The following is a 25,506-nucleotide window of genomic DNA, read 5'->3' on the forward strand; positions in this document are numbered from 1 at the left end:
ACAGGGGGTACCAGTACAGAGTCAATGTGGAGGCTATATACAGGGGGTACCAGTACAGAGTCAATGTGGAGGGGCACCGGTTAGTCGAGGTAATTGAAACTAGACTTGGCGCCCCGGTACTGCTTGCCGTGCGGGAGCAGAGAGAACAGTCTATGACTGGGGTGGCTGGAGTATTTTTAGGGCCTTCCTCTGACACCGCCTGGTACAGAGGTCCTGGATGGAGGGAAACTTGGCCCCAGTGATGTACTGGGCCATACCCACTACCCTCTGTAGTGCCTTGCGGTTGGAGGTCGTGCAGTTGCCATACCAGACAGTGATGCAACCATGGTGCAGTAGAACCTTTTTGAGGATCTGAGGACACATGCCAAATCTTTTCAGTACCCTGAGGGGGAATAGGTTTTGTCGTACCCGCTTCACGACTGTCTTGGTATGCTTGGACCATGTTAGTTTGTTGGTGATGTGGACACCAAGGAACTTGAACTCTCAACCTGCTCCTTTACAGCCTCGTCGATGAGAATGGGGGCGTGCTCGATCCTCCTTTTCCTGTAGTCCACGATCATCTCCTTTGTCTTGATCACGTTGAGGGAGAGGTTGTTGTCCAGGAACCACACGGCAAGTAGATAAGGATCTACACTGAGTGTACAAAACATTAGGATCACCTTCCTAATATTGAGTTCCACCCCCTTTGGCCTTCAGAACAGCCTCAAGTTGTCGGGGCATGGACTCTACAAGGTGTCAAAAGCATTCCACAGGGATGCTGGTCCATGTTGACTCAAATGATTCCCACAGTTATGTCCAGGTGGCTGGATGTTTTTCAGGTGGTGGATCATTCTTGATACACACAGGAAACTGTTGAGCATGAAGAAAAACCCAGCAGTGTTGCAGTTCTTGACTCAAGCCGCACCGCGCCTGGCACCTACTGCCATACATATCAATGGTACTTAAATGTTTTGTCTTTCTTGCCCCATTCACCCTCTGAATGGCACACATACACAATCCATGTCTCAATTGTCTCAAGTCTCAAGGCATAAAAATCCATCTTTAACCTGACTCCTCCCTTTCATCTACACTGATTGAAGTGGATTTAACAGGTGACATCAATAAGGGTCAGTCTATGTCATGAAAAATAATAGGTGTTCCTAATGTTTTGTACACTCAGTGTACAATCCCAGTCCCTCTGTGTAGCCTCTGGACCACATATACAGTACATCCCATAGGATCTCACTGTCGTTGCCTGCACTGCAGTTGATGAAAGGCATTCATGCAATAAAAATTGGTTCAAAAAGGTTGTGAAATGGCTGATCAAAGCAGCTATACTGACATGCCTCATCTTGTATGTAAGTATACGGGTTGCAATTACAATACTATTATTTCCATTTGGGATGGATAGGCCTACAGTAAAAGTCAAAAGTTTGGACACACCTACTCATTCAAGGGTTTTTCATTTTTTGTACTATTTTCTACATTGTAGAATAATAGTGAAGATATCAAAACAATGAAATAGCACATATGGAATCATGTAGTAACCAGAAAAGTGTTAAACAAATCAAAATATATTTTATATTTTTGATTCTTCAAAGTAGCCACCCTTTGCCTTTGTCACGCCTTGGTCATTGTATTTTGTGTTTTTGTTATATGTTTGGGTTGGCCAGGGTGTGACATGGGTTTATATGTTGTTTTCGTATTGGGGTTTGTAGTATTTGGGATCGCGGCTGATTAGGGGTGTGGTATAGGCTTGGCTGCCTGAGGCGATTCTCAATCAGAGACAGGTGCTTGTCGTTGTCTCTGATTGGGAACCGTATTTAGGTAGCCTGAGTTCGCTTTGTATTTTGTGGGTGTTTGTTCCTGTCTCTGTGTAGTGTTCACCAGATAGGCTGTAATAGGTTTCACATTCCGTTTGTTGTTTTTGTATTTATGAGTTATTTCATGTATCGTTCCGTTTTCCTTCATTAAAGTCATGAGTAACCTACACGCTGCGTTTCGGTCCGACTTTCTTCATTCAACAGACGAACGCCGTTACAGCCTTGATGACAGCTTTGCACACTCTTGGAATTATCTCAACCAGCTTCACCTAGAATTCTTTTTGAACAGTCTTGAAGGAGTTCCCACATATGCTGAGCACTTGTTGGCTGCTTTTCCTTCACTCTGCGGTCCAACTCATCCCAAACAATCTCAATTGGGTTGAGGTCAGGTGATTGTGAAGGCCATGGCATCTGATGCAGCACTCCATCACTCCCCTTCTTGGTCAAATAGCCCTTACACAGCCTGGAGGTGTGTTGGGTCATTGTCCTGTTGAAAAACAAATAATAGTCCCACAAACCAGAAGGGATGGCATATCGCTGCAGAATTCTGTGGTAGCCATGCTGGTTAAGTGTGCCTTGAATTCTAAATACATTACAGACAGTGTCGCCAGCAAAGTACCCCCACATCACACCTCCTCCTCCTCCATGCTTCACGGTGGGAACCACACATGCAAAGATCATCTGTTCACCTACTTTGCGTCTCACAAAGACACAGCAGTTGGAACCAAAAATCTAATATTTGGACTCATCAGACCAAAGCACAGATTTCCACCAGTCTAATTTCCATTGCTTGTGTTTCTTGGCCCAAGCAATTATCTTCTTCTTATTGGTGTCCTTTAGTAGTGGTTTCTTTGCAGCAATTCAACCATGAAGGCTTGATTCACGCAGTCTTCTCTGAACAGTTGATGCTGAGATGTCTCTGTTACTTGAACTTTTAGGCATTTATTTGGGCTGCAATTTCTGAGGCTGGTAAGTCTAATGAATATCCTCTGGAGCAGAGGTAACTCTCGGTCTCCTTTCCTGTGGTGGTCCTCATGAGAGCCAGTTTCATCATAGTGCTTGATTGTTTTTGCGACTGCACTTGAAGAAACTTTAAAAGTTCTTGAAATTTTCCAGATTGATTGACCTTTATGTCTTAACTTAATGATGGACTGTCATTTCTCTTTGCTTATTTGAGCTGTTCTTGCCATAATATGGACTTGGTCTTTTACCAAATAGTGCTATCTTCTGAATACAATCCCTACCTTGTCACAAAACAACTGATTGCTTCAAACGCATTAAGAAGGAAAGAAATTCCACAAATGAACATTTAACAAGGCACACCTGTTAATGGAAATGCATTCCAGGTGACTCATCTCATGAAGCTGGTTGAGAGAATGTCGAGAGTGTGCAAAGCTGTCATCAAGGCAAAGTGTGGCTACTTGGAAGAATCTTAAATCTAAAATATATTTTGATTTGTTTAACTCTTTTTTGGTTACTACATGATTCCATATGTGTTATTCCCTCGTTTTGATGTCTTCACTATTATTGTATAATGTAGAAAATGGTAAAAATAAAGAGAAACCCTTGAATGAGAAGGTGTGTCTAAACTTTTGACTGGTACCTGACCAGCGCAAAGTTTGCACATGTTATTTTCTGGTGGAAAAAAACATCGGACCAAACCCCAAACCTTTTATAGAAGTCAAGTTTATATATAATGATTAATTTATACTTTTTTAATTTTTTTATGTATACTTATCTTGAAGGGGCGAAAGTTCTGAAAGAGCCTGGGCAAAGGAATTGAATTTGGTCTATTGGTTGTTACATGGTAATTACATGCTAAGATAGATCAAATGCTAGTACCTCTAAAAAAAATGTATGAGAAAATGCACAGAACCAGTGATTTCAGAATTCAATCAACCACTGGACTTTTTCTCTCAAGTATAACACACTGGGTAGTCGACTAGTCTACAAATCACACCTACTTCCAGACAGCGTAGGGTTGGGCAGTCAACCAAGGTCCTTGGAAAGCACAACAAAGCACTTGTTCACAGACACAGAACCGTCTCTGCGCGTGGGACCGGACGAAAGAGAGAGCCACCACAACTAAAGCAGGTCACTAATAAACAGGTTCATTTCGTTGCTGAGTTTATTTCAACCTCTCTGGTCTACATCTTGACGGATACAAAGTAAACTCGCAAAACGACGGCGTTTTCGGTACTGCGTTAAGCGCCAACAACCGTCAGTTTTTTTCTTTTACTTTCAGGTAAGTGAAATGGGCGTTACATCGAATTTAAACCGTTAGAAAGCGAAATAATAACCTACTTAAATGGGTAGGCTTCATTTTAACATTTAGTTTGAGGACTTTTCCCACGCACTCTACAGCGGTTCAAAAAGGTCAACAGTCTACAAGACATGTTGCTCGATTGGCTACATATTGAACACCATGTCTTCTAGACCAAGGTTTCCCAAACTGGGTCCTGGGGCCCCCACGTTTTGATTTTTGCCCTAGCACTGCTACACAGCTGATTCAAATAATCAAAGCTTGATGATGAGCAAAAAACCTAAAGGTACACCCGGCGGGTGCAGGACCTAGTTTGGGAACCCCTTTAGAGTATACTGTAAGTGGGGATAGGCCTCAAACTACATTTTAAAAATAACGTCGACCAATTTAAATAGGTTATTATTTCGCTTGTAAATGTTTTAGGCTACGTTTGGAGTATTTTATAATTCATATTAGTTGCTCTAAACTCCAGGTTTTCTTTTGGTCTATATATTGTCAAGTGTTCCCGTTCTCTCACACAAGCTCGCAATTGTGCCTGCTCTGAGAGACGTGAAGTGCGCTCATGGGGCTTGAGGGGGGCTCTCACAGGTGTGGCCTGTGGGGCTTTCCGTTTGCATTGTTAGTATCTTTTCTCTGTTATTTATGTTATTTCTAATTTTACATCCTGTATTAGGAAAATATGCCTAGTGGTTGACCTGGTCGACTCTTCAGTAAACCTGATCTTACTGCGTACATAAAATCAGATAGCCTTTAATGGGAACATCTCAGGCTAAAAAGTTCAAATACATTTGCATGATGCCCATTTGTGTTCTCTAAGGGAGAAACATTCAGTTATTTTTGCTCTAGTCTGTCTAGCCCTGTATTGGGAGATTGTGAGACATTATTTGTTCATTCTTTTCTTGTACTCCTTTATTCTTCAGTTTGATTTATTAGAGTGCTCCTCTCTATAGAGTGTTTTTAATAGCCATGTAACTAGAGTCTCTACTACTAGCTGTGCCCCAGCCTTAGCCTACATTAGGCATGGGGGATAATAGTTTTTGACAGATGTGAGGCATGTGATTCAGGGTTAGAATTCTGTTATCAACAAGAGATGATTGAGTGTGTGGCTGTCTGTACTGGATGACAGCAGCTCAGTGAGTAGTGAGTGGGTGGCTGACCTTTGACTCCAGCTTAACAGCCTCTATCACTCTGTTGTCTGTTTCATAGAGGAAACATTTACATGGAGCTCTGAATTGTAGGCTGTTGTTAAACTGTATTGTATTATTGTATTTTATTTATTTGATGATTTAAAAAACACAATACAATCACACGTGGATACAACCAGGGATGGAAAGTAAGCAGTATATATACATACACTGTATAGCCTCAAAACATGGTTAAAACTATAATGTTGATGTCATGGATGCTCAGTCCTTCCATCCATAGCTCTGTCCATGAATTTGAGAGTGGTGACATCTCTCCAGGCCCAATCAAAACAGAGTAGGGATGGCTGCTTTGTTATTGTTTCAGTTAAGGACTTTAGCTTTAAAGCATTTAGCCCATGAACCATTTCTTAAGGTTTGCCTTAAGATTCCCTAACATAGGGAGTGGCTTTGTCTCTTCTGTCAAAATGTCCAGTTGGAGGTGTTTCTTTTGGTGAGGCAGTATCATCACCACGTACATGTAAAGCAGAGTCCTGGAATGGTGTAATGGACACCGGTGTCTAGACTTTACACACTGCAGAGGGAGTTATTTCCAATATGTTGTGATGATGGAAGCTACTAGACAGGCTATTGATAAACAGAGGTGCAACCCCCTTCAGAAGACACCTGATCCTCCTGCCCAAATGTACCCCTCCCTCTCTCCCACAGTATCCACACAGGAGAGCTCTTGTTGGATCCTTTTTCTTCTTTACTGTGGCCCATTTTTTTTCTTCTAAATACCATGGCAACCACATTTCCCACACCTAGCAGTCTTGACTTTTCCCTTCACCCTCCAAAAACAAAGACAATAAGTTAGGGAGCGAGGAGGGGAGGGAGGGGTAAGAGGGGGAGAGGGAAGACGGAATGAAAGATATGGATTGGGGGGGGGTTGTGGGAGGAAGGGGGAGAGGATGAGGGGAAGGTGTATGAGAAGGAGGCTCTCAGTCAGGAGAGACCCCTACTGAACTGAGTCATAAAGAGAGAGAAGTAATGGCTGTACTGGGTTGAGCCTGGCCTGTCTGTTCTGTTTGTCCTCCATGATGTAAAGCTTTGGGCCGTTCACAGTGTGTCTGTGAGTGTGACTGTAAGGACACAGTGAGTTATTTACCCCATTTCAGGCAAGAAGACAGACAGGCAGACAAGCAGGAAGACAGGCAGGCAGACAGACAGGCAGGAAAACAGGCAGGCAGGCAGACAAGCAGGAAGACAGGCAGGCAGACAGACAGGCAGAGAGGAAGACTGGTAGGCAGCCAGGCAGGCAGGAAAACAGGCAGGCAGGCAGACAAGCAGGAAGACAGGCAGGCAGACAGACAGGCAGGAAAACAGGCAGGCAGGCAGACAAGCAGGAAGACAGGCAGGCAGACAGACAAGCAGGAAGACAGGCAGGCAGACAGACAGGCAGGAAAACAGGAAGGCAGGCAGACAAGCAGGAAGACAGGCAGGCAGGCAGACAAGCAGGAAGACAGGCAGGGAGGAATACAGGCAGAGATGAAGACTGGTAGGCAGCCAGGCAGGCAGGAAGACAGGCAGGAAGACAGGCAGGCAGGAAGACAGCCAGGGAGGAAGACAGGCAGCCAGGCTGGAAGACAGGCAGGCAGGAAGACAGGCAGGAAGTCTAAATGTCTTGTACTACTGTTATCTAATGAATTTAGCCACACACTGTTCTTGCCCGGTGCTACAATGTGTCATGATAAATAGATGGAACAATGTAGTCTTTTGATGTCAAAGACTGACATGGCCTCCTCAGCATCAGCACTAAAATAAATACTTCACATCTGCACTTCACAAATGTAAAAATCTTAAAATATTTTTTCTTCTTTAATTAAATCAGCTTGTGAATGCCAAACTTTTGCCTGTTGACTTTTATAAAATAATGGCCATTGTTAAGTCTGTTTATACTGTGTGCTAGCAGTTACGTGTGGCCTAAATTCAAAACAAAACCACATTTGGCCGAGGATGGGATATGAAGTGTTCAAAGGCAGCAGAACAATTTGAGGGATTGAAGGAGACTCCCACTGCCCACGGGGCCCGGGTGAAAAGCAGCATTGTGCTGGGTTGGGCTGCTGTCTGATCTCTGGTTCCTGGTACCAACATCTCCATGCTGGTTCTGACTTTGTTGGTTCATAGAACTGAAAGCTAAGGTCATCTGTAAAGTGTCTATGTTGTAAATGATGGCCTGATGCACCCCCTCTAAATAAATGATGGCCTGGTGCACCCCTTCTAAATAAATGATGGCCTGGTGCACCCCTTCTAAATAAATGATGGCCTGATGCACCCCCTCTAAATAAATGATGGCCTGATGCACCCCCTCTAAATAAATGATGGCCTGATACACCCCCTCTAAATAAATGATGGCCTTGATGCACCCCCTCTAAATAAATGATGGCCTGATACACCCCCTCTAAATAAATGATGGCCTGATGCACCCCCTCTAAATAAATGATGGCCTGGTGCACCCCCTCTAAATAAATGATGGCCTGATACACCCCCTCTAAATAAATGATGGCCTGATGCACCCCCTCTAAATAAATGATGGCCTGATGCACCCCCTCTAAATAAATGATGGCCTGGTGCACCCCCTCTAAATAAATGATGGCCTGATGCAACCCCTCTAAATAACTTAACATTAGTAGTATTCATAAAGGAGATCAGACATTGGACTGCTGTCTGTAAATGTACAATCAATCATCAAACACATCTGTTTAATAAGTCATACATGTTGGGACCAGTCAAGTAAATCATGTTTATTAGGAATATAATAGCAAACATATGTATTTAATTATATTACTGTAAAGCTTGCCAAGTGTATTCATGTAGATTCATTCTATTCGTGTAAATCTTGAGATGAGCAAGGTCAAGTGTAATCCTGCACACCTCACACCTCATCAAAGCTATGTCTCAGTGCTGTTGTGCTTTAGTGTCCACTACCATATATTTTGTCTCTGTAGGTCCCTGCCAATCTTTGAGAGATGTTTGAGAAGCAGCGTTACGACAGCCCTCCCGTCTACAGTCCTCCATACAGCCAGGAATCCAATGGCTACGGCCCCCCGCAAAGCTACCACCCGCCCAGGAGTGAGTTTGACCCATACCCACCCCCACCGGGCTCCTACTACATGGAAGAGAAGCCCCAACACTTCTACAAGTGGATCTCTCCTCCTGGCATCGTCAAGGCCATGTTTGGCACAATCATAGTGCTCTGTGTGGGGATCTTTGCCTGTGTGGCCTCCACCCTTGTTTGGGACATGCAGTACGGGATGGGGGGGATGGGCTCCTACGGCGGAGGGATGGGCTACAGTGGCGGTTATGGGGGAATGGGAGGCGGCTATGGCTCCAGCTACGGCTCTGGCTATGGAGGAGGCTACGGAGGAGGCTATGGTAACTATGGTAGCTCCTATCCGACACCTTACTCGGCCAAAACAACCATGATAGCTATGGCGGCCATCAACTTCTTTGTGGCGCTGGGATTCTTCGTGGCCAGTTTCTCTAAATCAACCACGTTCAGGAGCAGGAAGTTCTTCCTGGTGGTTCTGGTGGTCAGTGTCATCATGGCTGTCATCCAGGGTATCATCACCATTGTGTACGTCGTAGGGGTGAACCCTATGGCACAGAGCTCTCAGAACATGATGTACAACCCTATGCTGATGATGTGCCAGAACCTGTACGGAAGCAGCTATTCTAATATGGGTGGAGTGGGTGGTTTCGGCATGTATAATCAGTACCTCTATCACTACTGCTACGTGGACCCACAAGAGGTAGAGCAACAGTTATATTACCTGTGTAATGTATCATTTGATTGTGGTGTTGTTGGTGCTCTGAAGATGTAGAATTGGTCTATGATTACAGTCGTTTCCTTAACCCCTTTATTGAACCCTTATACTGTGTATATTTTTTTGTAGCCCTTTAAGCCTTAAATAACAATGTAGTGTTTCAGATAGTTTAATAATTGTCTTCCATAATAATGTAATAATTGTCTTCCATAATCTCCTTGATGTTGATGTGTCTCCTTCAGGGTGTAGCCATGGTGTGTGGCTTCCTGGTTACCGCTGCCTTGGTCGTGGCTGCTTTCTTCTCCCACAAAACCAGAGGCAAGATCTGGCGCTACGGCAAGCCAAACATCTACTGGGAACAGCCCCCTGAGACTGGAGGACTAGTTTCTGAAGGCAGAGATGTGAAGGACTGGGTAAGGAAAACTCATACTGGTATGAATATCATGTTCATACTCTTGATTGATGGATTTTATTTGCCAGTAAAAAAACAACAACATATATACAGTACATATATTGAAAAAATATAATCATAAAAAACAATAAATGTGACAGAGATATCCCAATAAATTGATATCACAAAAATATAATCATAAAAAACAATAAATGTGACAGGATATCACAATAAATGTGACAGGATATCACAATAAATGTGACAGGATATCACAATAAATATGACAGGATATCACAATAAATGTGACAGGATATCACAATAAATGTGACAGGATATCACAATGAATGACAGAGATATCATGTGACAGAGATATCACAATAAATGATATCACAATAAATGTGACAGGATATCACAATAAATGTGACAGGATATCACAATGAATGTGACAGAGATATCACAATAAATGTGACAGGATATCACAATAAATGTGACAGGATATCACAATGAATGTGACAGAGATATCACAATGAATGTGACAGAGTTCCACATATTTATCAGACAGTGAAACTTAGATATCACAAAAAACAAAACAATAAAGATATCAACTAAATGTGACAGAGATATCACAATGCAGTGACTAACAGGCAACTAAACATAAACAATATCCCAATTACCCACAGAGACTTAGAAAAACAAAACAATAAAGAATGGAGAAAATTCTACAATAAATGTATGATCCCCAATAAGAGACAGCGATAGCCAGCTGCCTCTAATTGGGAATCATATCAAAAGTGAAACATAGAAAAAAAAAACATCTAGAACCCCACATAGAAAATATAAACTAAACTAAACAATAGTCACACCCACAGGTGACCTACTCTACCATAGAAAATAAAGGCTTTCTATGGTCAGGACGTGACAATAAATGTGACAGTGATAATCACAATAAATGTGACAGGGATAATCACAATAAATGTGACAGTGATAATCACAATAAATGAGACAGTGATAATCACAATAAATGTGACAGAGATATCACAATAAATGTGACAGTGATAATCACAATAAATGTGACAGTGATAATCACAATAAATGAGACAGTGATAATCACAATAAATGTGACAGAGATATCACAATAAATGAGACAGTGATAATCACAATAAATGTGACAGTGATAATCACAATAAATGTGACAGAGATATCACAATAAATGTGATGGGGATAATCAAATTCAGAGACTACACACAATACCCCATAATGATATGGCAAATGTTTGCAAATGTATTAAAAATGAAATATCAGACCCTTTCCTCAGTACTTTGATGAAGCACCTTTGGCAGTGATTACAGCCTCGAGTCTCCTTAGGTATTACGCTACAAGCTATTTTCAGGTTTTTCCAGAGATGTTCGATCGGGTTCAAGTCCGGGCTCTGGCTGGGCCACTCAAGGACATTCAGAGACTTGTCTCGAAGCCCCTGCTGCATTGTCTTGGCGGTGTGCTTAGGGTCGTTGTCCTGTTGGAAGGTGAACCTTTGCCCCAGTCTGAGGTCCTGAGCGCTCTGGAGCAGGTTTTCATCAAGGATCTCTCTGTACGTTGCTCTGTTCATTTTTCAACTAAATTCTGACTAGTTCCCCAGTCACTGCCGCTGAAAAACATCCCCACAGCATGATGCTGCAACTACCATGCTTCACCGTAGTGATAGTGCCAGGTTTCCTCCAGACGTGACACTTGGCCAAAGAGTTAAATCTTGGTTTCATCAGTCCAGAGAATCTTGTTTCCTTTAGGTGCCTTTTGGAAAACTCCACGCCGCCTGTCATGTGCCTTTTAGTGAGGCGTGGCTTCCATCAGGCTGCTCTACCATAAAGGCCTGATTGGTGGAATGCTGCAGAGATGGTTGTCCTTCTGGAAGATTCGCTCATCTCCACAGAGGAGCTCTGTCAGAGTGACCAACGGGTTCTTGGTCACCTCCCTGACCAAGGCCCTTCTTCCCTGTTTACTCAGTTTGAGTGGGTAACCACCACTAAGAAGAGTCTTGTTGGTTCCAAACTTCTTCCACTTAAGAATGATGGAGGCCACTATGTTCTTGGGGACCTTCAATGCTGCAGAATGATGGAGGCCACTATGTTCTTGGGGACCTTCAATGCTGCAGAATGATGGAGGCCACTGTGTTCTTGGGGACCTTCAATGCTGCAGAATGATGGAGGCCACTGTGTTCTTGGGGACCTTCAATGCTGCAGAATGATGGAGGCCACTGTGTTCTTGGGGACCTTCAATGCTGCAGAATGATGGAGGCCACTGTGTTCTTGGGGACCTTCAATGCTGCAGAATGATGGAGGCCACTGTGTTCTTGGGGACCTTCAATGCTGCAGAATGATGGAGGCCACTGTGTTCTTGGGGACCTTCAATGCTGCAGAATGATGGAGGCCACTATGTTCTTGGGGACCTTCAATGCTGCAGAATGATGGAGGCCACTGTGTTCTTGGGGACCTTCAATGCTGCAGAATGATGGAGGCCACTATGTTCTTGGGGACCTTCAATGCTGCAGAATGATGGAGGCCACTGTGTTCTTGGGGACCTTCAATGCTGCAGAATGATGGAGGCCACTATGTTCTTGGGGACCTTCAATGCTGCAGAATGATGGAGGCCACTGTGTTCTTGGGGACCATCAATGCTGCAGAATGATGGAGGCCACTGTGTTCTTGGGGACCATCAATGCTGCAGAATGATGGAGGCCACTGTGTTCTTGGGGACCTTCAATGCTGCAGAATGATGGAGGCCACTGTGTTCTTGGGGACCTTCAATGCTGCAGAATGATGGAGGCCACTGTGTTCTTGGGGACCTTCAATGCTGCAGAATGATGGAGGCCACTATGTTCTTGGGGACCTTCAATGCTGCAGAATGATGGAGGCCACTGTGTTCTTGGGGACCTTCAATGCTGCAGAATGATGGAGGCCACTGTGTTCTTGGGGACCATCAATGCTGCAGAATGATGGAGGCCACTGTGTTCTTGGGGACCATCAATGCTGCAGAATGATGGAGGCCACTATGTTCTTGGGGACCATCAATGCTGCAGAATGATGGAGGCCACTATGTTCTTGGGGACCATCAATGCTGCAGAATGATGGAGGTCACTATGTTCTTGGGGACCATCAATGCTGCAGAATGATGGAGGCCACTGTGTTCTTGGGGACCTTCAATGCTGCAGAATGATGGAGGCCACTATGTTCTTGGGGACCATCAATGCTGCAGAATGATGGAGGCCACTGTTCTTGGGGACCTTCAATGCTGCAGACATGTTTTGATACCATTCCCCAGATCTGTGCCTCGACACCATCCCGTCTCGGAGCTCTACGAACGATTCATTCTTTTGACCTCATGGCTTGTTTTTCGCTCTGACATGCACTGTCAACTGTGGGACCTTATATAGACTGGCGTGTGTCTTTCCAAATCATGTGTAGTCAAATTCATTTACCACAGGTAACATCTCAAGGATGATCAATGGAAGCAGGATGCACCTTTGCTATATTTCGAGTCTCATAGCAAAGGGTCTGAATACTTATGTAAAAAAGGTATTTGTTTTTTTAAATAGTTAATACATTTGCAAAAAATTCTACAACCTGTTTTTGCTCTGTCATTATGGGGTATTGTGTGTAGATTGATGAGCATCTTTAAAATCCAATTTAGAGTAAGGCTGTAATGTAACAATGTCCTTGGGCTCCCGAGTCGCGCATTCGGCCGCGATTGGGAGTCCCATAGGGCGGTGCACAATTGGTCCACCGTTGTCCGGGGTAGGCCGTCATTGTAAATAAGAATTTGTTCTTAACTGTCTTAAGTAAAATAATAAAATAAATAACAAAATGTGGAAAAGGGGTCTGAATACTTTCCGAATGTACTGTATTTCCATTGTAGTTCCTCTTAAGAGTAGAAAACTGATACTGGTATTAATACACTGTAAGTGTGTGTTTTTAGATGCTCCCCGGTTTAATGCAGGAATATTTCATTTACTACGAGTCATTGTCAGGTTGAACATGATAAGTTACTGTGACTAATCTATCCTCTCCCCCCAGTCAGTTGTAACACATTAAGAAATGTTACATATTTGACAGTTAGAATTGCACAATACCTCTGTCAGTTACAATGTTTTCTTTACCCGAGGTAAGTTCTAGTTCAAAACGGACTTTGGAATGCGAGGTTGCGGTTCCCTGGTTTTACTTTATGAGTTGAAAGTCCACAAGGAGTATCGTCATTTCATGCTTTTTATGACAGAAAATGTCAATAAAGAGTTTTTTTTTAAATGACACACTTACAGATACAGTATAATTCCATAGTGGGGGCTTGGTTTAGGTGTGTGTCTGTATGTTTTCACGTATCTGACTGTGCCCCTGTAGGTCAAAGGTTATCAGTCAATACAGTGAGTATTGTATTAGCTGTGACACATTGACTGGTCATTGATCAATCTCAACCCAACATTGTCCCCTTGTACACTTTCTTTCAATTCATGACTCTCGCCTCAACCCTCTCTCAATTACCAGACAATCGAGAATTGTCTGATCATAAAATGTTGGCCACGCTTAGGAAAATCAGACTAGTAACCTTTAACCCGTGCCCTACTCTAGTTTCACATTTTAAGAGCAGCCTTTTTGACTCCTCAGGTTAGTTTTCTAGCTGCTAGCTATTGCTACAGTGTTGCCACTCTACTGAGGGGCTGTTGCTAACAGGCGGGTAGCATGGCTGTGTGTAGTGTGTGGAGCTCATAGTTGCTGTTTGTTCAGTCTACCTAGTTTCACTCTGGCTGATCATTAACTAGTATAAACAGGCGGTTTCTAGAGCTCTTATCTAAGGCTGACTGCCTGGCTGGCTGGCTGGGGTTTTAAACGTCAACAAAATGTCAGGGTTGCATGTCAACCAAAGGCATTGTTACCGTGGTTATTGTTGCCAGGGGGAAGGCATTGTTTCCAGGGTTTTTGGTGCCAGGGGGATGGCATTCCTACCAGGGTTATTGTTGCCAGGGGGAAGGCATTGTTACCAGGGTTAATTGTTGCCAGGGGGAAGGCATTGTTACCAGGGTTAATTGTTGCCAGGGGAAAGGCATTGTTACCATGGTTATTGGTGATCTAGTACTGATCTACACTGGGGATGTGTTGTTCCTGTTGACAGATGTGTTGCATGTGAAAGTAGTCAATATAAAGCAGTCACAAGTCAATTTCACTTAATCCTCAGTTAAATGAGAAAATGATTGAAATTCATAAAATAATCCTTAAAGGCGTATGAATGAAATTGAAATGTACTTCCTGTCATTGACTGATGGCAAAAGGAATGTGTCCCATTCCTCCTTGTTATGTTGTGTTCGTCCAGCAGGGTTGGGATCAATTCCATTTCAATTCTAGTCCATTCAGAAAGTAAACCAAATGTTCCTCATTAAGAAGCATTGCAGAGTATTGGAATAAACATTTCGATATACTTCCTGAATTGACTGTAATCTACCCCAACCCTGTACTTCAGTAAGGCTTTTTACAAGGGGGGTTATCTAGTTGTTTATGGTGGGAGTGGTTGTCACAGAGCATACTCACAGATGGCCCTCGTCAGAGGACAGGAAAGGACAGGAGAGGACAGCAGAGGACTGAAGAGGTCAGGAGAGGACAGGAGAGGATAGGAGAGGACATCAGAGGACTGAAGAGGTCAGGAGAGGACAGAAGAGGTCAGGAGAGGAGAGGGCAGGAGAGGACTGAAGAGGTCAGGAGAGGACAGCAGAGGACTGAAGAGGTCAGGAGAGGACAGGAGAGGACAGCAGAGGACTGAAGAGGTCAGGAGAGGACAGGAGAGGACAGCAGAGGACTGAAGAGGACAGGAGAGGACAGCAGAGGACAGAAGAGGTCAGGAGAGGAGAGGGCAGGAGAGGACAGGAAAGGACAGAAGAGGTCAGGAGATGAGAGGACGGGAGAGGACAGGAAAGGACAGGAGGGGACAGAATAGGTCAGGAAAGGATGGGGAGAGGACAGGACAGGACAGGACAGGACAGAAGAGGTCAGGAGAGGACAGGAGAGGAGAGGACAGGACAGGAGAGGGAGAGGACAGAAGAGGTCACGAGAGGAGAGGACGGGAGAGGAGAGGACTGGAGAGGAGAGGACAGGACAGGAGAGGACAGGTCAGGACGTGTAGTATGTACTAAAGTATCTTTCAGCCCATGCTGTGAGTCACCCCACACTGGTTCAATGACAGTTACTTTGACTCTCTCTGCCCACTGTGCCCAGGGCCCTGTCTCTGTCTGATGACCTCACCCACACTGGCCTCATTCAGCCTGACCAGGCTCCTTTGTCCTCCGACAGATGATGTCACATGTTCTGCAGATGTAAGGCTGAATGATGCGGTAGAATATTAGACCAACCTTAACTCTGGTAGACAACATGATGACATGCATTGGTTGACAGTTTATTACACTGTTCAATGCACAATGCATTACCGCAGTTGTCCAAACTAAAGCCTTGCTCTTTGAGTGCATATTAGTGTTTGGAAGTGCTTGGCTGTTCCCTGCTCTGCAAATACATTGATTTGGATGAAGACAAGGCTGTTGAAACTGGCTTTCAGTAATATGGCTAATTGCATTTGCTTCTTTTTAGTATTCTCTGTAAACCCTGCAATTAATATTTCATTGAGTGATACTCAGTATAACTCCTTCTGGTGCCGCCTACTTCTTTAAGGCAAGGAATAGTGCCGCCTACTTCTTTAAGGCAAGGAATAGTGCCGCTTACTTCTTTAAGGCAAGGAATAGTGCCGCTTACTTCTTTAAGGCAAGGAATAGTGCCGCTTACTTCTTTAAGGCAAGGAATAGTGCCGCCTACTTCTTTAAGGCAAGGAATAGTGCCGCCTACTTCTTTAAGGCAAGGAATAGTGCCGCTTACTTCTTTAAGGCAAGGAATAGTGCCGCTTACTTCTTTAAGGCAAGGAATAGTGCCGCTTACTTCTTTAAGGCAAGGAATAGTGCCGCTTACTTCTTTAAGGCAAGGAATAGTGCCGCTTACTTCTTTAAGGCAAGGAATAGTGCCGCTTACTTCTTTAAGGCAAGGAATAGTGCCGCCTACTTCTTTAAGGCAAGGAATAGTGCCGCTTACTTCTTTAAGGCAAGGAATAGTGCCGCTTACTTCTTTAAGGCAAGGAATAGTGCCGCCTACTTCTTTAAGGCAAGGAATAGTGCCGCTTACTTCTTTAAGGCAAGGAATAGTGCCGCTTACTTCTTTAAGGCAAGGAATAGTGCCGCCTACTTCTTTAAGGCAAGGAATAGTGCCGCTACTTCTTTAAGGCAAGGAATAGTGCCGCTTACTTCTTTAAGGCAAGGAATAGTGCCGCCTACTTCTTTAAGGCAAGGAATAGTGCCGCTTACTTCTTTAAGGCAAGGAATAGTGCCGCTTACTTCTTTAAGGCAAGGAATAGTGCCGCTTACTTCTTTAAGGCAAGGAATAGTGCCGCTTACTTCTTTAAGGCAAGGAATAGTGCCGCTTACTTCTTTAAGGCAAGGAATAGTGCCGCTTACTTCTTTAAGGCAAGGAATAGTGCCTTTAAGGCAAGGAATAGTTACTTCTTTAAGGCAAGGAATAGAATAGTGCCGCTTACTTCTTTAAGGCAAGGAATAGTGCCGCTTACTTCTTTAAGGCAAGGAATAGTGCCGCTTACTTCTTTAAGGCAAGGAATAGTGCCGCTTACTTCTTTAAGGCAAGGAATAGTGCGCTTACTTCTTTAAGGCAAGGAATAGTGCCGCTTACTTCTTTAAGGCAAGGAATAGTGCCGCTTACTTCTTTAAGGCAAGGAATAGTTCCGCTTACTTCTTTAAGGCAAGGAATAGTGCCGCTTACTTCTTTAAGGCAAGGAATAGTGCCGCTTACTTCTTTAAGGCAAGGAATAGTTCCGCTTACTTCTTTAAGGCAAGGAATAGTGCCGCTTACTTCTTTAAGGCAAGGAATAGTGCCGCTTACTTCTTTAAGGCAAGGAATAGTGCCGCCTACTTCTTTAAGGCAAGGAATAGTGCAGCCTTAAAGGTGCAGATATGCAGAAATCCACTCCGCCATTTCCTGGTTGCTCAAATTCTAATAGTTTGCCTAATTTCAGTTTATGTGACAAAACAAACAAGTATAGTGTAGAGAATCATTGTACCATCTAAACTGCTGTGAAATATATTTTCCATAACCACAAATATAGTATTTTCAGCTGTTTGAAGCTGGTGTTCAAAACCCAGAGTAAAAAACACAAAAACCAAACCTTAAGAACGGGAAGCATAGAAATAACACACACACAGAACAGATCTACATCCTTCTTAGAGTTCCTTTTAATGAGAATGGCAGATCTATAACGCACGTTTCTATGTTAATTTGGTCGGGTCGCAGCTTTAAAAATGACATAATAGTTACAGTAAGTATTAACAGATGTAGGGAGGGACTTCCAAGTAAAGTATTATCAACTGTTAGATAAAAAGAGGGGGTGTGGTTGGTTGCTGCTTATTTACCCTCTACCATGCTCAGTGGGAACATAGCAGCTGACTCCCTCCATCTCTGCCCCATGCCTGCCTTCCTTCCCCTCACCCCTCCCTCCCACCCCCTGTCTTTGCCTTTCTGTCCCTACCCCCTCTCTCCTTACCCATAATCCTCCCTGTCCCTACCCCTCTCTCCTTACCCATCATCCTTCCTGCCCCTACCCCCTCTCTCCTTACCCATAATCCTTCCTGCCCCTAATCCCTCTCTCCTTACCCATCATCCTTCTTGTCCCTAACCCCTCTCTCCTTACCCATTATCCTTCCTGCCCCTACCCCCTCTCTCCTTACCCATCATCCTTCTTGTCCCTACCCCCTCTCTCCTTACTCATCATCCTTCCTGCCCCTGCCCCCTCTCTCTTTATCCATAATCCTCCCCGTCCCTACCCCCTCTCTCCTTACCCATTATCCTTCCTGTCCCTACCCCCTCTCTCCTTACCCATCATCCTTCCTGTCCCTACCCCCTCTCTCCTTACCCATCATCCTTCCTGCCCCTACCCACTCTCTCCTTACTCATCATCCTTCCTGCCCCTACCCCTCTCTCCTTAGCCATCATCCTTCCTGTCCCTACCCCTCTCTCCTTACCCATCATCCTTCCTGCCCCTATCAATTAAATTTAAGGGCTTTATTGGCATGGGAAATATATGTTAACATTGCCAAAGAAAGTGAACTAGATAATAAACAAACAGTAAACATTACACTCACACAAGTTCCAAAATAAAGAAATTACAGATGTCATATTATGTGCAAATAGTTAAAGTACAGAAGTGAAAATACATGTGTTGTATTTACAATGGTGTTTGTTCTTCACTGGTTGCCCTTTTCTTGTGGCAACAGGTCACAAGCTGCTGTGATGGCACACTGTGGCATTTCACCCAATAGATATGAGAGTTTATCAAAATTGGGTTTGTTTTCAAATTCTTTGTGTATCTGTGTAATCTGAGGAAAATATGTATCTCTGATATGGTCATACATTTGGCAGGATGTTAGAAAATGCAGCTCAGTTTCCACCTCATTTTGTGGGCAGTGAGCACATAGCCTGTCTTCTCTTGAGAGCCATGTCTGCCTACGGTGGCCTTTCTCAATAGCAATGCTCACTGATAGCATTCTAGTTTGCTCCATTTGTTTTGTTAATTCTTTCCAATGTGTCAAGTCATTATCTTTTTGTTTTCTCATGATTTGTTTGGGTCTAATTGTGTTGCTGTCCTGGGGCTCTGTGGGGTCTGTTTGTGTTTGTGAACAGAGCCCCATGACCAGCTTGCTTAGGGGACTCATCTCCAGGTTCATCTCTCTGTGGGGTCTGTTTGTGTTTGTGAACAGAGCCCCAGGACCAGCTTGCTTAGGGGACTCATCTCCAGGTTCATCTCTCTGTGGGGTCTGTTTGTGTTTGTGAACAGAGCCCCAGGACCAGCTTGCTTAGGGGACTCTTCTCCAGGTTCATCTCTCTGTGGGGTCTGTTTGTGTTTGTGAACAGAGCCCCAGGACCAGCTTGCTTAGGGGACTCATCTCCAGGTTCATCTCTCTGTGGGGTCTGTTTGTGTTTGTGAACAGAGCCCCAGGACCAGCTTGCTTAGGGGACTCTTCTCCAGGTTCATCTCTCTGTGGGGTCTGTTTGTGTTTGTGAACAGAGCCCCAGGACCAGCTTGCTTAGGGGACTCATCTCCAGGTTCATCTCTCTGTGGGGTGTGTTTGTGAACAGAGCCCCAGGACCAGCTTGCTTAGGGGACTCATCTCCAGGTTCATCTCTCTGTAGGGTGTGTTTGTGAACAGAGCCCCAGGACCAGCTTGCTTAGGGGACTCATCTCCAGGTTCATCTCTCTGTAGGGTGTGTTTGTGAACAGAGCCCCAGGACCAGCTTGCTTAGGGGACTCATCTCCAGGTTCATCTCTCTGTAGGGTGTGTTTGTGAACAGAGCCCCAGGACCAGCTTGCTTAGGGGACTCATCTCCAGGTTCATCTCTCTGTAGGGTGTGTTTGTGAACAGAGCCCCAGGACCAGCTTGCTTAGGGGACTCATCTCCAGGTTCATCTCTCTGTAGGGTGTGTTTGTGAACAGAGCCCCAGGACCAGCTTGCTTAGGGGACTCATCTCCAGGTTCATCTCTCTGTGGGGTGTGTTTGTGAACAGAGCCCCAGGACCAGCTTGCTTAGGGGACTCATCTCCAGGTTCATCTCTCTGTGGGGTCTGTTTGTGAACAGAGCCCCAGGACCAGCTTGCTGAGGGGACTCATCTCCAGGTTCATCTCTCTGTAGGTGACGGCTTTGTTATGGAAGGTTTGGGTCTCGCTTCCGGCTCTTATTTTTGTTGGATTTTGATCATTATCAGGTATCGGCCTAATTCTGCTCTGCATGCATTATTTGGTGTTTGTCCCATTTTGTGAATTCTTGGTTGGTGAGCAGACCCCAGAACTCACAACCATAAAGGGGAATAGGTTGTATAACTGATTAAAGTATTTTTTAGCCAGATCCTTATTGGTATGTTGAATTTTATGTTCCTTTTGATGGCAAAGAAGGCACTTCTTGCCTTGTCTCTCAGCTCGTTCACAGCTTCGTGGAAGTTACTTGTGACGCTGATGTTTAAGCCGAGGTATGTATAGTTTTTTGTGTGCTCTAGGGCAACGGTGTCTAGATGGAATTTGTATTTGTGGTCCTGGCAACTGGACTTTTTTTGGAACACCATTATTTTTGTCTTACAGAGATTCACTATCACGGCCCTGGTCTGACAGAATCTGTGCATAAGATCTAGGTACTGCTGTAGGCCCTCCTTGGTTGGGGACAAGGATCGCCCTCTGTCTATCCCCCTCTCCCTCCCACTCTCCCTGCCCCTCAGCCTCCCACCTTCCTTTCTTGCCACATACCCTCTGACCTACCTCTTTCATCCTCCCACGTTTCTATCCCTACACTTACCCCCCCCCCCTTCCTTCTGCTCACCCTCCCTGGCCCTTACACCCTCCCTCCCACCGTCCCTCCCACCCTACCCCAGGTCCTAGGGGCTCAGACATTCCTTCCCTGCTTATTTAGGCTGCTCACGGCCCAGCACCACTCTACTTCATGCAGAGAGGGGCATTGTTGGAATTCCTAGATGACTTGCCTTGTGCTCTTCAAAAGGTGTCCTTCTTCCTGGTTCCTGCAGCTGCAGGGAAGTGCTGCCTGTACCCCACCCAATGATTGTTTCTTTCTAGCAGCAGGTTTGCTGTTGTTACAGAGAACCTGCCCTGTGAAGTTAGTAATGCAGTGCACGTCTTAGGAACAGTAGCCTACTACGTTAGATCTCTCTCCCTCTCCCTCTCCCTCTCCCCCACACACACACACACACAGAGGTCGACCGATTATGATTTGTCAACGCCGATACCGATACCGATTATTGGAGGACCCAAAAAAAAGCCGATACCGATTAATCGGCCAATTAATATATATATTTTTTGTAATAATGACAATTACAACAATACTGAATGAACACTTATTTTAACTTAATATAATACATCAAAAAAATCAATTTAGCCTCAAGTAAATAATGACACATGTTCAATTTGGTTTAAATAATGCAAAAACAAAGTGTTGGAGAAAGTAAAAGTGCAATATGTGCTATGTAAGAAAGCTAACGTTTCAGTTCCTTGCTCATGAGAACATATGGTGGTTCCTTTTAACATGAGTTTTCAATATTCCCAGGTAAGAAGTTTTAGGTTGTAGTTATTATAGGAATTATAGGACTATTTCCCTCTATACCATTTGTATTTCATTAACCTTTGACTATTGGATGTTCTTATAGGCACTTTAGTATTGCCAGTGTAACAGTATAGCTTCCGTCCCTCTAGTTAACTAGCTAGCCATTTCACTTCGGTTACACCAGCCTCATCTCGGGAGTTGATAGGCTTGAAGTCATAAACAGCGCAATGCTTGACGCACAATGAAGAGCTGTTGGCAAAACGCACGAAAGGGCTGTTTGAATTCATGTTTACGCTCCTGCTTCTGCCTACCACCGCTCAGTCAGATACTTGTATGCTCAGTCAGATTATATGCAACACAGGACACGCTAGATAATATCTAGTAATATCATCAACCATGTGTAGTTAACTAGTGATTGTGATTGATTGTTTTTTATAAGATAAGTTTAATGCTAGCTAGCAACTTACCTTGGCTTACTGCATTCGCGTAACAGGCAGTCTCTTTGTGGAGTGCAACGAGAGAGAGGCAGGTCGTTATTGCGTTGGACTAGTTAACTGTTAACCGCAAGATTGGATCCCCCGAGCTGACAAGGTGAAAATCTGTCAAGTTTGCCCCTGAACAAGGCAGTTAACCCACGTTCCAAGGCCATCATTGAAAATAAGAATGTGTTCTTAACTGACTTGCCTAGTTAAAAGGTATACAAAAAACAACAACAACAACAACAACAAAAATTGGCAAATCGGCGCCCAAAAATACCGATTTCCGATTGTTATGAAAACTTGAAATCGGCCCTAATTAATCGGCCATTCCGATTAATCGATCGACTTCTCACACACACACACACACACACACACACACACACACACACACACACACACACACACACACACACACACACACACACACACACACACACACACACACACACACACACACACACACACACACACACACACAATACATTGCATTGTTAGTGACAGAGATGAAATAAAGTGACAGATTGCCTAGGCTTGCAGTGTGACCCCATCCTGAGACCTTTATTGTAGAGACGACACACGACCTTTCCACTCACACAGGAAGGACTTGCCGATGTAGATTAAGACTTGGTTGTTTATATCCCAGTGACCTCTCCCTTTGTATGGAGGAAAAGGAAAGAGCAGTTACTCTGTTGCATAAGACACAAGCCTTTTTTATTTTCTTTGACTATTCGTTTAAAAAAAAAATTCTACAGAACTCAGTTAAATTTAATCTCACACAGTGTCAATATGCATCTAATTTTCAGCAATTAGACCTACTGTAGATTACAAAACTTTCTCCGATATTGATCAACAATATTTATGTTTCTCAACAGATATATTTGCGGAAATGGATGTATATAAATTCCTAGACACAATAAAATGATAGCACATACATTATCCCAGAACGCGTGTCAGTTTGTCACAGTACCACAGCAAATGTAATAGAATACCACAGTATGAGTCATAATACCCATAAACCTTAAAGGTCAAACACTGAAATGGTTCCAATCGTTTTTCCACCATTCATTTTTCCCATAGGAGGTGATTTTAGTGTTTTGTGTAGGCTTACCCTGCCGTGACATTTTGATAACTGTGTAAATCTCTCTAGGACAAGGTGACTTTTATCAATATATTTGCCTGTATTTACCCTAATTAGCTGCTAATGTGGCTATCATAAGGAACTATAAATGCCATGACGTTCTGGACCAGACTGCCGAATTCAGGCAAAGGTAAGAGTCCCTGGATTAACTATCTAATGTTGGCTAAATGTAGAACTTAATAAATAGGCTACATTTCTTTAAATGGACAATTCTGTGAGCAGTCTTGTTTAAATTGACACTATCTGTTATCAAAGATATCAGCTAGAGATAATGTGCAGGTATTTGTAGTTTTGCATGTTGTCTACTTTTATCCAAATTAGCATTTTCGAATCTGAGAGTAAATAGAGCCGAATATATTGATAAAAGTCAACTCGCCCAAGAGAGATTTATATGGTCATCAAAACCTCACGCCAGGGTAAACCTACAAGAAACACAACCTATATTTTAAGTGTTTCTAAAATTCCCTATGGGAAAAATGAATGTTGGAAAAACGATTGGAACCATTTCCCTGTTTGACCGCTAGGTTTCATGGGTATTATGACACCTCCACTGTGGGCCTCTATAGGGTTCCTTTGTGCTTTTTTGTATCTAGAGATGTGACATTTCTGGGTGCATTAAATGCATTCTGGCAGGAGTGTAGTAAGTCCTATGTATTATCTTAAATTACAGTAGTTTATGTCTTGGTGTTGTAGGTTCTCCTCAATTTCTTCCTTTAGTTCTGTTTCCTATTTTTGACTTACAGGTTCTGAACCATCAGGTAGAGTTTCAATCAACCGTTGATATAACCTGGCAATCGACTTCTTTGGCATAGCAGCTTCTCTCAGTATTTTTTTCTATGCTAGCTAGATGCCTTAGGTATATCCAGATTCTGTTGAAGCGATGTAATAATCCTGCAGTGCCAGACGTGTCCCCCTGCTTAAGCCAGTACATGTCCAGGCCCATCTGAAGTTTGCTAGAGAGCATTTGGATGATCCAGAAGAAGATTGGGAGAATGTCATATGGTCAGATGAAGCCAAAATAGAACTTTTTGGTAAAAACTCAACTCGTCGTGTTTGGAGGACAAAGAATACTGAGTTGCATCCAAAGAACACCATACCTACTGTGAAGCATGGGGGTGGAAACATCTTGTTTTTCTGCAAAGGGACCAGGACAACTGATCCGTGTAAAGGAAAGAATGAATGGGGCCATGTATTGTGAGATTTTGAGTGAAAACGTCCTTCCATCAGCAAGGGCATTGAAGATGAAACGTGGCTGGGTCTTTCAGCATGACAATGATCCCAAACACACCGCCCGGGCAACGAAGGAGTGGCTTCGTAAGAAGCATTTCAAGGTCCTGGAGTGGCCTAGCCAGTCTCCAGATCGCAACCCCATAGAAAATCTTTGGAAGGAGTTGAAAGTCCATGTTGCCCAGCAACAGGCCCAAAACATCACTGCTCTAGAGGAGATCTACATGGAAGAATGGGCCAAAATACCAGCAACAGTGTGTGAAAACCTTGTGAAGCCTTACAGAAAACATTTGACCTCTGTCATTGCCAACAAAGGGTAATAATAATAAATAATAATAATAATATATGCCATTTAGCAGACGCTTTTATCCAAAGCGACTTACAGTCATGTGTGCATACATTCTACGTATGGGTGGTCCCGGGGATCGAACCCACTACCCTGGCGTTACAAGCGCCATGCTCTACCAACTGAGCTACAGAAGGCCAACAAAAGTATTGAGATAAACTTTTGTTATTGACCAAATACTTATTTTCATCCATAATTTGCAAATAAATTCATTAAAAATCCTACAATGTGATTTTCTGGATTTTTTTTCTCATTTTGTCTGTCATAGTTGAAGTGTACCTATGATGAAAATTACAGGCCTCTCTCATCTTTTTAAGTGGGAGAACTTGCACAATTTGTGGCTGACTAAATACTTTTTTGCCCCACTGTATATTTATTTGGATTATGTTGACCCTACCGAACATAGAAATAGGGAGAGATCTCCATCTCTGAACATCAGATTCAAACTGATCTATTAAAGGAGATACATTGATTTTATATGCCTCCTCCAGGCTGCATGATATCAGTACACCCAGGTATTTCGTACGTGTCTTTGTCCATTTCCACTTAAATTTACTTTCTAATCTTGAGAAGTAATGATTATTTCAGTCTTCTCCCAATTCACTTTGAATCCTGATACAGCACTATATGTGTCCAACAGTAGTAAAAGACATGACATGGAATGTTTTGGTTCAGATAAATAAAGTCAAATGTAATCTGCATACAAGAAAGCCACATTTTGATCTCAACGA

General features: G+C 43.6%; 1 protein-coding gene across 1 annotated transcript in view; it reads left to right on the forward strand.

Moving 5' to 3' along the window:
- Positions 1-3,780: 3,780 nt before the first annotated feature.
- LOC123996589 (occludin-like) overlaps positions 3,781-25,506 on the forward strand; it is a 52,255-nt gene continuing 30,529 nt past the window's right edge. The window contains exons 1-3 of the mRNA XM_046300069.1: positions 3,781-4,047; positions 8,195-8,998; positions 9,256-9,426. Coding sequence (XP_046156025.1) covers positions 8,216-8,998; positions 9,256-9,426 — 954 coding nt within the window. The 5' untranslated portion in view covers positions 3,781-4,047; positions 8,195-8,215. The remainder of the gene's footprint in view (positions 4,048-8,194; positions 8,999-9,255; positions 9,427-25,506) is intronic.

The sequence above is a fragment of the Oncorhynchus gorbuscha genome, linkage group LG15 (genome assembly GCF_021184085.1).
Source record: "Oncorhynchus gorbuscha isolate QuinsamMale2020 ecotype Even-year linkage group LG15, OgorEven_v1.0, whole genome shotgun sequence".
In the NCBI taxonomy this organism is placed as follows: Eukaryota; Metazoa; Chordata; class Actinopteri; order Salmoniformes; family Salmonidae; genus Oncorhynchus; species Oncorhynchus gorbuscha.